At 38.6% G+C, this 13,403-nt stretch overlaps 1 protein-coding gene across 1 annotated transcript in view; it reads left to right on the top strand.

Moving 5' to 3' along the window:
- Positions 1–4,600: 4,600 nt before the first annotated feature.
- LOC126236258 (ER lumen protein-retaining receptor) overlaps positions 4,601–13,403 on the top strand; it is a 31,087-nt gene continuing 22,284 nt past the window's right edge. Inside the window, exons 1-4 of the mRNA XM_049945412.1 lie at positions 4,601–4,780; positions 5,095–5,284; positions 8,026–8,095; positions 8,549–8,801. Of these exons, the coding sequence (XP_049801369.1) occupies positions 4,690–4,780; positions 5,095–5,284; positions 8,026–8,095; positions 8,549–8,801 (604 nt within the window). The 5' untranslated portion in view covers positions 4,601–4,689. The remainder of the gene's footprint in view (positions 4,781–5,094; positions 5,285–8,025; positions 8,096–8,548; positions 8,802–13,403) is intronic.

Genomic DNA, 13,403 nt, shown 5'->3' on the forward strand with positions numbered 1-13,403 from the left:
TACTGGGGACATTTGTCTACCTGATCTTAAGGCCACCAAACATGAACATGCTCAGATTCCACAGAAATTGCTGCGAGCAACTGTTGATCACGTCGTTTTTCGGATACAGCATATCGTCTACGTCTCCAGAGCTCATATTGAAGGAACTGTGTAAGTGACGGTTAATAATAAAATCAACATTATGCCTTTCTCACTTGTTTGACCTTTCCTGGCCGTTACTAATCCGCTACACATGGAAACATTTCTATACGTCTTTCTTGCATTCGCTGTGCCAGATTTGCACCTGGTAGCCAAAATTGGAACTATTTTTTTCCATTGTAAATCGGTTCCACATTAACGCATCAGAATATCTATAAAGCTTCGTTGCCATAGGATAATTACAGCCCACAGTGGACATATCTAAGTAGCTGCACTTCAATTACAGCCACCTGGTAGTACACTGCTCAACAAAAGTTTGGAATACTTTCGTAAAATGAAGTCTACGATACTAGAGGTCTCATTGATCTAGGCGCTTCATGCATCATCCAGTTAGAGCCCATATACTGGCCGGTGTTTACTACTAGCATGTTTTGTGACCGTTTCCCAGTCATGTAAACATACCGCTGCCGCAGTGGCACATCGCGAGCAGTCCAGAACCAACAACAGCTTCATTCTGTTTGTGTTCAGCAATGCAGTAACATGCCACGTAGAGGCACACAACACTGACAGGATAGTGACTTCACTGTCAGCAGGCTATACATAGCAAGATGTTGCCGATTTTAAAAGAAAAATATAAACGCCGCCGTGGAGGGGGTAGGGGGTGGGGAGGCGAGCAAATGACATGTCACTTGCGCGAAAAAATGTTCTAGAATCAGCCCTGTCTGGCGCAAGGAGTGCTAGCTGCCTCTAAACATAAATAAATGTAACGTAATGTACCCGAGTAGACCAAAAAATCCTATATTAAGCATGATGTGCCACAAGATTCAGTTTTGGAACCTTTGTTATTTATTCTAATGATAATTTACATTTTGTACACGTTCTCACTCCATTTTCTACGCTGGTGATACTTTTTTCTGCGTCAGTTCAGACTTTGATAACCTTCAAACTATGACTAAAGTCACCCCATCATAAGTATCAATCTGGTTTGGAAGTAATGAATTTTTGCTCAATGAGAGTAAAAATGAACTGTATTTAGTTTCAGAGGTTTGCCAGGAGAAGACTTTAGATAGTGTTCAGCTTTTAGGTGTTGTTAGTAAATTGTCTTGGGATCTACAGATTAAATATCTTAGTGTAATGTTGCCTAGAGTGAAGTGGTGTTAAGAAATTTAAAAAATCATGGACTTTTGTCTTACGTGAGAACAGCCTATTTTTTTTTCTCGCCGTATGATATACTATGGGCTTCTATTTTGGGGCAATAGCACATGTTCAGGATATTTTGCTACTTCAAACGAAAGTTCTTAGATTATTACAAACTTGCCCATTGCAGGCCATTGTTTACTAATTTAAAAATATTAAGTGTCATAAAGTTGTATATTTACACTGTTCTCTTGTGTACAAAGAATAACTTATCAGAACGACAACTTAGGTGGGATTTGCAGTCTCGTGGCACCAGAAATAATAGGCACATTGAGATACCTTACTATAGCGTAAGTAAATCACTGAAAAGCTGGAGATACTGCCATAGTTACTTAAACGTCAGTAGCGCAAGACGCTATGTTTAAATTCTTTTAGCTTAAAATTAATATTGTACTTTATTGGAAATTTATTGTAATTTTAGTTTTAAACTTTATGAACAAATCTCTTGTGTATATACTGTATATTCACACACATTTGTAGCTTTGCGTTATCTATTGCTATAAAGCTGAACGACAACGAAGTTATTTATTTATTCGTTTGCTTACTGTTTGACTACGCGATGAGTGATTCCTGTACTGGCTTGTCACAACTTTCAGTTATTTCGAAGGATATGTTCAGTGTATTCTAATGTGGAACGATCACTTAGATATAACTGTGGCAGATGCCAGACAGGTTTATCGCAAGAATCCTAAAGAAGTGTACTTCAAGTCCACCTATAGAACCCCCCTTCGAGGAATTCTTAAATATTTTTCGTCGAACTGGACCCCCTTCATGGACCATAAGGAAAATATTCAGTGAAGAGCTGCACGATTCGTCATGGATTTCTTCAGTCAGCCTGAGAAATGCTCGACAAACTGGTGAGGCGATAAGAGACAAAACTTACGTTACGAGAAAAAGTTTACTCACAAAACTACGAGAGCCACGTTCCAAAACAATAGGAAACTTACAATTTCCTCAAACTTTTATCTCGCTTTATGTCCATGGTGCTAGGGAAATATGTGCTCAGGTACCGGCAACTTTCCTCCCTGCGCATCCTTTGCCAGTGATAAAGGAAGGAGAGAAAATGATACACTGCCTATCCTCAGCCACAGACCGTGTGCAATTACTCGCCGAAGAGCATTTAGTCGTTTCGACAGAAGATCGCATTTTATCTACAAGGCCACAGTCCCGACAGATTGCTAGGACCACAGAATTGTCATAATCAGCATCTATTACTTTCCATTTTTGGTTCGTTTGGCGTTCGTTACAAAACATACTATGACAACGCTCCATTCTACAAACAGCAGTAGGACGGTGACAGTGCATCAGACGTGGTGTGAATTGGTTCTTCACGCACTTTATTCTCCTGGTTTAGCTCTAATTGATTTCCTGTTACTCCAAAATTTATCAATGGGCCGATACTTGTTAAATGAAGTAATTGTCTGCGTGACTAAGTACTCTGTAAAGTTCTAACACACATTTTTCTGGCGATGTTAAATATGGATATTCGTTGGACCAAAAGCCTTTTGACAAAGTCAATATACTTGCCAAATTACCCCTTCAACATTACACTATTTACCCAAATGTTTCATTGTTGTTAACAGGTTAGCAAACTTACCTTAAAAAAGTGTAAGCTGCTCTTTTTTCTTTAGTGGCACCAGGGTAACAGCGCTAACTAAGGGACGGACGTCCACGTCGTAAAATACAGTCGCTGCTATAATGCAAAGAGGATTTACACAAATAAACTGTCAACTATTCGCTTTCAATTCTATTAAAGGACTCCACCCCTGTAACCGTGACTGGAAACAGTCTTTCCCAATAGCGCGCGAAACCTAAGTGAATCTTTGAGGCTGAAGTGACCATAGACAATTGCGTTCTTCGTTCGAAGATTTTCATACACTTTGTTTTCTATCAATTCAGCAAGTTTTTATGGGAAATATGTCTAACACTCCAAGAGGCTCTAAGCGTCCCAGTTCGGTTCTTATGCAATTCACGGAAAGTGTATTTTCTCCAATCCAGGAGAAGCACAGCCCAGTTATTTGGGCTTAATACCCAATAACAGTCTGAGAAAGACTACGGCAAGACAGGCGCAATGATGAACCGTAAAGTAGAAAAAAGGCGAAGTCCATTAAGTACCTACATGGACAAAAGCAAGAGAGTTGCAACACAGATTTCGCAGTGTACCAGAGAAGTGATGCGCAGTGAGTTTAGTAATTAACTGAAAGGAAATATTCTTCGTGATTAGTTCCAAGAATGGGAATCAATTTTTCGTACCACTTTCTTATTTTTAGGCAACTCATAAAACAGAAATTAGTAATTACTGAAGTGTCACACGTAATTCTCAATATATTTATGAGAACCATTTCCTAAACAAAATATGAACCAGTTATAAAGGCACACTAATCTAAAATTCGTGAATAGACTTATTAACCGTTTCATCGGTCAGCTGTCTCGCGAATAATCAAAAATAATGCACAGCTGTGAATGTCCAGAATATTTAAACAAAATCCTACAACTCATGTCAATTTGATGCGTGAAGGAAACTAATTTTTCTACAGACCTAACATAGTAAAAGGTTGTTTCCGTTCCTCCCGCGGAACTAGTGGCAAGACAAACACGCGCACAGATGAAATTCGACAACAAAATGAACTGACAACAAGCAAAAAAAGCACACTACAAGCAGAAAGATGTAAGGATGTATGCAGAGAACAAGGCGAAAAAAAATTCCTACTAAAACACGATACGGCAATTCAGATACAACTACGGCATTACTTTACCGTAAACGTCACTCCCAGACAAAGTTCCCAGCACGGAGGAAACCGCATGAACTGTTGTTGAACGTTTGCTAAAACTATTAAGTTCACGAAATCGTCTGGACGGACGCGCTTATAATGCGACCAACCACCTCAGCCCAAGTATCGCAACTGTGTGCTACTGGTCCCTCGCACGTTCATGTTTTGTTGACGTATGAGTTCCCGCGATCTGTCTGCGCAAGCTTGTTGTCGTAGACATCAAAGCACTTCGACGGAAAGACGCACCACGATTAGATATCCTTTGAATACAGCATGGTCTGTGTGGAGAAACCTAGATAGATATTATTTTTTTACTGTCATTTCATGATAAATTATTTCCTGCTTTATTTCTGTATCGAAAAGGTTCCAATATTTGGTTTAAAACATTTTTTTCTACAATATCAAGAGTTTTAGCTCGTGTCACCCATCATTCGTTTAGCTTGTTGCCAACCTAATAACCATGTACACAATGTTGTCATATAAACAACGTAGTAAAGAAGGCTACGAGTTTCCACGGTGGTGCCATCTGCGGCTAAGCCACGTCATATTTTGAGACTCAAACTCTTCAGTTTATTTTACCAAAATGAATATATTTCGACTAGTGGGAGATTTATCGCATCTATTAGCAATAATAATCTTACTGCTGAAAATATGGAAGACTCGTTCTTGTGCAGGTATGTTTTGTAACGTGTATCATATAGACATTGTTAGTTGGCTGGTAGCCGGTTCGTCTACCGATAACCACCATAATAATGCAAATTAGAACGATAAATTTTGAAACTTTCTGCATCGAACTTCTAAATTACTTCTCCATTGTTATAATACGCCATTAGATGTGATTACACGTGCTTTTGTGTACATTATGTGTGAGGTCAGATTAACTGTCACACAATGGGATATTGACTAGTGTACACGTTTGATTTTTCGCTTGCCAATAAAGACTCTTAATGTGCATAACGTTGTAATCGAAAATATGAATCTGTTTCAGGGATCTCTGGAAAATCCCAAATACTCTTCGCGTTGGTGTACACAACGCGATACTTGGATCTCCTGACGTCTTATATATCAGCATACAACACTGCCATGAAGATATTTTTCATCGCTGCTTCCTACGCAACAGTGTACTTGATGTATGTCAAATTCAAGGCAACATACGACCACAATCACGACACTTTTCGGTGAGTTTGTATCCTGCAAGTGGATACTGTGCCTGTTATTTTCAACAGTAGACCTTTGTTTTGTGATCTGGCTAATTGCATAGCTTTTGCAATTGATATTCATTAATATTGTATTTATGTCCGGAAAATATTTCCTTTTGGATTATGTGAGGTCAAGTTTTTACACTTTCAATCTGGCATTAATTTTGGCAAGTTATCTGTGGCAGTCTATGTCTTTCATACAGCATTAAATATAAATACACTAAAAGTAACCTCCAAGTAATGCCTGTAATATATGTGGAGATTCAGTTGCAGCTTTGTACAGAAATTCTTTCCCACCCTGAAACAGCACTGTATCTATTGTATAGTGCATGCATCCGATGTTTGTATAGGAAGCCCCAATTTTCCCACTGGTGAGTGATGTCTTGAAGTTTGAAAGGCATTAGTACTCTGATTTGTTAAAACACTCATATTTGTATTATTTCGTAGTCACCTTAGTAGATACTTTGTGCTGGCAAATATCTACTTTTTTGATAGAGATGCTGTTCAACGTTGATGGCTTGTATCATGTTCCAGACTCTTTCTGGGTCAGTTGAATCAACTGATACCAGAAATCAACTTCGTCCCATAATATGATATGTGATAGTGCATGATGTCATATATGTGCTAACAGAACACTGATGATATTTCTTTTGTGTCTGTATTAGTTTTTGGAATGTAAGTGGGGGTGGCATATTGATCTTGTAGCATTGCCAGAGATCTATGTTTGATTGGAACATGACAGTTCAGTTGTGAATTGGCAAAGCAGTAATGAACGTTTCAGTTAATCCCTACTTCCGATACCAACTGCTTGTTTAGTGTCTCCCACTCCCCTCTCCCTCTCGGTATTTTAGTTGCGGTGATAGACTTTCATGTAGCATAGCCCAAGACCTAGGTCCAATTGTTAGGTGACATTGTGGTTGTGAGATGAATTAGGAAAATATAATACAAATATCTAACACAAAGAAAAAGGCAAGGGAGAGATTATATAACTCCTACCTAATTCTGTATTGTATATGTTTCCTCCATGGATATGTAATTTACAGGCATCTAAAGCATGACTTCACTGCAGTAACGTGGACAAATATAAATCAGTCTAAATTTTGGATGCTGAAACATCACGAAACTGTTCTGATATGTCTGTATTAAGTAATAGTTTATAAATGGCACTTAAGTAATGTAGATATACTATTTTCCCCAAGTCACACTTGTTCACTAAATGGAATAAGATTTTTATTTCCAGCTGTTTAAAGTTAAATACCGTAAATCAACTGTTTAAGCTAATCTGAGATTGGGTGATGTCAGTTGCTACATCACCTAAACTGTATATTCTCACTGCTCATATATTCTTCAATCCATTGTACATTGCTGATCATCTGCTTTCAAACTTGGAAATGCAAGACTGTACTAAATCATGGTTCATATAGTTGTAAAGTTGTTTGTAGTCAGATATATAGTTATTGTTTTATTTATTTATATGTTCAGTCAAGCGAATGGCTGAAAGCTTGCCATGACACAGTGTCTTCTGCAAATCAGTACATATATTCATTTTTCACATTTTGCCACCTGTAAATGTAAAATGGCATTCTTAATAGACCAGTTGACTAGTCACTCAGTAAATGTCAAAACAACTCGTGCTATATGAGGATATTTTTCTCGTTGCCTCCCTTCTGTTTTTTCTCTTCTCTCCAAAGTGGTAGATACAAGTAATGTCAATTTTGATGCAGTTTCTGGATATGACCATTGCCGATGCTTGCACAGATATGGGAAGTTGCTGAAAATGCAAAGTGCACATAATCAATACAGTGATAAGATCAGTACCAAATGTTCAAAACATGATTAATTTCCTACAGGTGACTTTGTTCTCATTGTTTTATATTTTTAATATTGCACCTTGAATAACATGTGGAAAGGAAAATATTCTTGGTAATACATTCTTCCAGAGATGAGTGCTTCAGTATCTCCAATGGACTGAGCGTCAATGCTGTCACGACCAGTATCACAGCTACATAATAAGGAAGATGGCAGCAACCAAGAAGCAGTCAGTTACTTCATGACAATGGCAGAGGAGATGTATAACTGCTTGAAATGGCTGCAAACCCAAGAAAATTTCCCTTAGTCACGTTGTCGTGAGACCCTGCTTTCATACATTACACCTAGATGATAAATCGATGTGACTGAGGCAGGCACCATACCATTAATACTTTATTTCAACATTGCAGAAATGTTTGTTCTACCCATCCTCATTAACACACGTTCGGAATCCACTCTCAGATATATATTTCTAGGATGGTTTAGTGTCATGTTGGTCTTTTTTTAGCACAAAAATATATTTTTATTATACTGTTTCATTACTTGATTTGAATTTTCCTCATTTTTGAATTATTTTAATGGAAGTTAACTTCAGTTCACTCATTATTTTCAACAGCTGCAGTGTGGATGACCATCTTCTAGAGGGAATGTTAAACAGTAGAACTGCGTATAAATAAGGGTACATGCACGCATTCTTCCGGAACTCCACCAGGAGAATGGTATACATTCCCACTCCCTCCCCACCCCCTCCCACCTCCCCACCCCCTTCCATCTTTCATTTGTGTGTTTTGGGGTGGGGAGGGATCCATTATGAGAAGTGGGTGTCTTTGTTCATACTATTGTTTGTATTCTTCACATGGTATTCCGTGACTGCATTGCTGTTGTCACTCATTATCTTTTCATTTTTACAGAATTGAATTTCTGCTAATTCCGGCTGTAGCACTGGCGCTCCTAATCAACCATGAATTTACAGTGTTGGAGGTAAGAATTAGCATTCAGCTATTAACCTCATAGTTAAAACTATGCAAACAAATATTGCATTTCAGATTAATGAAATTAGAAATCAATAAATCAGTAAGTTGGGATAATGTAGATCTGCGAGAAATAAATCAAAGAGCTCCAGTACGACTCGCAGATAACTACTCAGCTGAAATTTATTTATTCGCTAAATTGTGTGTATATAATCCCTACATTTGGAGACTATTGTAATTGTGGTGTCCTACAGATTTATGTGGACACTTTGTTTTGAACAAATAGATGTTATGTTTTCAATCAAGTTTGGGGAGAATCCATTAGCAGACAAAGGAAAATTTTATAGATTATATGCAGCCTGTGAATGTGTCTCTCATATTGTTACATTTATTTCATCTTTTATGACAGAGTTCAAATTTTCCCTTACATGCAGCAGTGTGCAATTGTTTTGTGCCATTACAGGTACTGTGGACTTTTAGCATCTACCTTGAATCAGTGGCAATCCTACCTCAACTGTTTCTGGTCTCAAAGACTGGTGAGGCAGAAAGCATAACATCACATTACCTGTTTGCTCTGGGAGCTTACAGAGCACTTTACCTACTGAACTGGATATACCGTTACTACACCGAAGAACATTACGATCTCATTGCCATTGTAGCTGGTATTGTCCAGACAGTACTATATTGTGACTTTTTCTACCTGTATATTACCAAAGGTAAGTGATAACTAAACAAAATATTATATATAGACAGTATTTCAGTCTTTCTCAAGTTAAATTTCCTGTTATATTCCTCCACTGTGACTATTACTCATAATAATTTAGACCATTGAACAACACTCATGTGAGATTGACTGTCTTTGATAGGTCCTTTTTGTAAGTAAATTTCAGATACTTACGTAAAATGTGGTTTAGTTGCTTAAAGAAATGTTATGTTTTTTACAGAAATAAATTTAAGAAAGAAAACTTTTGAAATTCGTACATTATGCACTTTGTGTACGGTCTGGACTGGGAGGAAATCCTTTAAGTGACTTAGATTGCCCTGCAACATTGAGGATATGTAAATTTATATAACTCATGTTGCAGCAATCCTTGATTCAAGCTCTGGAATGTTTACAGCATCTTCTTTGGTGAACGAATTTTGGAATACCATGTTCAGTAATTCCGCATCGGAGGAATTTCCATCAGGAACTTTACCATTGCATGCACATAGTATCTTGTTGCTGGTAAACTTTACATAAGACCAGAACCTCTTTGGATTTTCTGCCAGGCTTTGAGACAAAGTTTTGTTGTGGATACTATTAGAGGTATCCCACATTGAAGTATACAACAGATTTCAGGCATCTGTAAACTGTAGCTAAACCTCATAATTTTGCATTCTTTTAAATCTGGAATATTTCGTCTGTTGTTTCTTTAGCAATATTCTCACCTGTTTTGTATACCATTGTAGTTCTTTTCAATCTCATATTCATTTACTTGGTAAGGAGAGTTTCCCTCTCAATGGGAGGAAGGTATTACTGTTCTGCCCTGAAACCAGGGAAGAACCCACATATTTTAATTAATGACCAACATCTCCATGAAATGGGCTGTGTAAGCTATTTAAATGAATAGTCAACCACCGTCTTTGTTGGTGCCTTGAAGCCGGAGGGCGTATATCGTGATTCCAAAGTTGCTTTCGGGCTTCCTGATCCACTACAGATCACCTGGTTCATCTGGAATCTGCAGTGTTCAGTGCTTTCTCTCATCACCAACATCTGATTGCTGTGACTGCCAGGTGACATCTCATCCTATCTACGTTTCATGAGTGGCATTTCTGGGGCAGTTTAATTTCCGATCTCTGTGACTTTTTCGGGTCCAGATAGGTTTGTTTCTCTGCAACCAATATGTACAGGAAACTGAAGTACCTCAGGGATTGGTTCTGAGTGTAATGCTGTTTATCACCATCAATGGCACTGCAAAAGCAGTAGGCCCCGCAGTCTCTCCATCACTTTATGTGGATGATCTTTCCCTGTACTATGCCTTTGCATCACTGCACTCCACTGAGCACCAGCTTCAGCGGGTTGTGTGGAGAGTGCATGACTGGGCTTCAAGTCACAGCTATCAATTTTCTCCTGCAAAATCACGAGTTGTGCATTTTTTCTGACTCCGGATTATGCATGTGCACCCAGAAATTTATGTTGGTGACCATTTACTTGAAGTCATTTAAACTTTTCAATTCATAGGTATTTTATTTGACAACAAGGTAACTTGGCTTCCATATGTCTGCCAGTTCAAGGCAACTTGCATGAAGAAGCTAAATGCTCTGTGTTCTTAGTAACTCGTCGTGGGGAACAGACTGCATTGTTCTTCAGAGATTTTACAGAGTGCTGATTTTATCCCACTTGGACTATGGATGTGTTGCATACAGGTTGGCAGCACCATCCGTACTGTGCTTGCCAGATCCTGTTCACAACACTGTTGTGCGAATGGCAATAGGGGCCTTCCGTACAAGCGCTTTTGACAGCCTCTTGGCAGAAGCCGGTGTCCCACTGCTGCGGTTTAGATGACAGCAGCTTCTGGCTAATTACACAGTCATTATCTGTCAGATGCCTACTCACCCAGGTCACCCAACAGTGTTCGACAATTGACTGCGCACTACCCAAAACTGGGTAGACCAGCTGGGATTTGATTCAGTACTCTAGAGAAGGACCTCCAGCAGCCTCCTTCAGTCTGTGTTCCAAGGGTTTCCTCCCATGGTCTGTACCCTGTCTTGTGATATGGATGGGCCTCTTTTGTGGCCCCAAGAAGGTTGCTTATTCTACCCTTGTCAGACACCTGTTTTGTTTGATCCTCCATGTTTAATTCAGTATGCATCTACACAGACAGACTGAAAGTCAACGACAGGGTTGGGGGGGGGGGGGGGGGGAGATACCCTCCATGTGACTGCAGATTACCTTCTTCCCCTCTTACTGTGTTGTGCCTTTAGACCCTCTTGTGCATGATCCTGCACAGGTTATCTCAGTTTTCTTTTACCTATTATGTTAAAACTCTGTGACTTCCTTATATAGTTGGAGAAGCCCACTCCCCCTTCCCCCCCTCCCCCCCCACCTCTCTCATGAAATGGAAGGACTAATGACCCAGTAATTTAGTCCCTTTAAACACATAATAATCATCATCATTAATTTACTCTGTATAAAACTTAATGCTGTCAACACTATTTCTTGCAACTTGAGCCATATTTGGTGGACACTAACATGGTGTGGGTGGACTGGAGACACTTGAAGGTGTCAAGCTAAATTTTTATCTGCTTTTTAAATAGATGCAGTTTTCATTGTTTTTGGTTTATTTGGATGTTACAGTGTGCAATCACATGACTGACTTTGCATGATACTGTTTGCTCAGGATTTTTTGGCACATAAGAAGCACATATTATCATAACTACTTACACTTAGTGGGCTCTAAACTAATTGCTCAAAGTAATTTTTGTAGAAAGTGTCTAGTAGAGTTTCATATGATGATTTATGCATGCCATGACTTTAAACATGTATTTTTGGCAGTATATCAAAGGCAGATTGAAGTCCCTGTCAACTAAAATTGTATGTAGTTATTTGAAATGAACCTCAAATTTTCCACGAACCTTTCAATAGTTTTAACATCTAAGATGAGGGTCAGTAAAAAGAACAAGTTATTAATTCATTGTGGTAGCCGAGTATAGCTTCTACCCATATTAACTTACAGCAGCTATGAACTTCAGTTTGTCTATAACGTAAACTGCTTCCAACAGCTGTGAACACACCACCACCATTTTAGTTTATCCTTTTTGTACACCATTAGTTTCCTGATAAAAACTTGGCTGAATTTCTCTCTAACATCAGCCAACTTAAAGAACCTATAATGCTTTCTAGGAGCACGTTGAGCTCTGGTCCTTTCCCAGAACAGCTATGACAATCCACAGGAATAATACTGTTCTGTTTTGTTTTTTCTCCAATACTCTCTCCTTATGTTCGACTGGCTCCGTGTGAGACTGTTTCTGACCATGTAAAGCACATTTTGACAGCATTTGAACCAGCCATAAATAGGATTTCTGCCCATAGCTTTTGTTTCACATTCTATTTTTTTGTATATTGTAGCAGCATTTGATTCACGTTCATTTGGACCAGTACACTATGACAAAGTCTTCAGTCCTATTTTGTTTGAGTGACCGCAGCTCACAAATCCACTTCACCGTAATGCAGTGATTCCCAACCTGGGGATAATTACCACCAGTAGGGAACGGAGATGAAATTTGTTTGGATAATAAAAATAAAAGGGCTCAACTATGTTTTGGTCAGGTCACAAAACAAAATTAGTTTTAAAATATTGTTAGTGTTATGTCTGCTACATAAGACTTACAATACTGATTACGTGAGTTCCCAGTAATTACATTTTCTTTTCAAATACTAGCAATAACGTGTAACACAATGTCAGAGATGTTACAGCTTGTGAAAGAAATGTATGAACATCCTCTTCCTCACACAATTCATCCTCTACGCACATTCTTTGTACCATGCATCTATGTCAGTAAAATCAAGACATACTTGTTATATATCATTAAATATATCCATAAATGCATTCTTCAAGTTATAGGTATCTCCTACAGTGGACCAGAAATTGCTTCATCGCGTATTTCGCAACAGATAAATGAACTAATTGATAGCACAGCACACCAGTAACTATGTAAAGGCCACTATGCTTCTGTTGGGATTAGCTGCTATTATTATTATTACTACTATTATTATTGGCAGTGGTCAGTTACAACTTATTGGCAGCATGATGTCTCTAATTTCTTCCTGTTCTGAAGTAGTAATAAAGTTTCATACAAACAGTGAGTGAGTGTAGTGCACACATATTAACTTGGTTGCTTTTAAGTGGTAGTGTGCAGTGTGGGTTAGGTTTCACTAGAGAAAGGAATGGTGCAACGGAAGCATGTTTAGTAATGGGTGTCCAGTCCCAAAGTACAGGGTGTTTCAAAAATGATCGGTATATTTGAAACGGCAATAAAAACTAAACGAGCAGCGATAGAAATACACCGTTTGTTGCAATATGCTTGGGACAACAGTACATTTTCAGGCGGACAAACTTTCGAAATTACAGTAGTTATAATTTTCAACAACAGATGGCGCTGCAAGTGATGTGAAAGATATAGAACACAACGCAGTCTGTGGGTGCGCCATTCTGTACGTCGTCTTTCTGCTGTAAGCGTGTGCTGTTCACAACGTGCAAGTGTGCTGTAGACAACATGGTTTATTCCTTAGAGCAGAGGATTTTTCTGGTGTTGGAATTCCACCGCCTAGAACACAG

The sequence above is a fragment of the Schistocerca nitens genome, chromosome 2 (genome assembly GCF_023898315.1).
Source record: "Schistocerca nitens isolate TAMUIC-IGC-003100 chromosome 2, iqSchNite1.1, whole genome shotgun sequence".
In the NCBI taxonomy this organism is placed as follows: Eukaryota; Metazoa; Arthropoda; class Insecta; order Orthoptera; family Acrididae; genus Schistocerca; species Schistocerca nitens.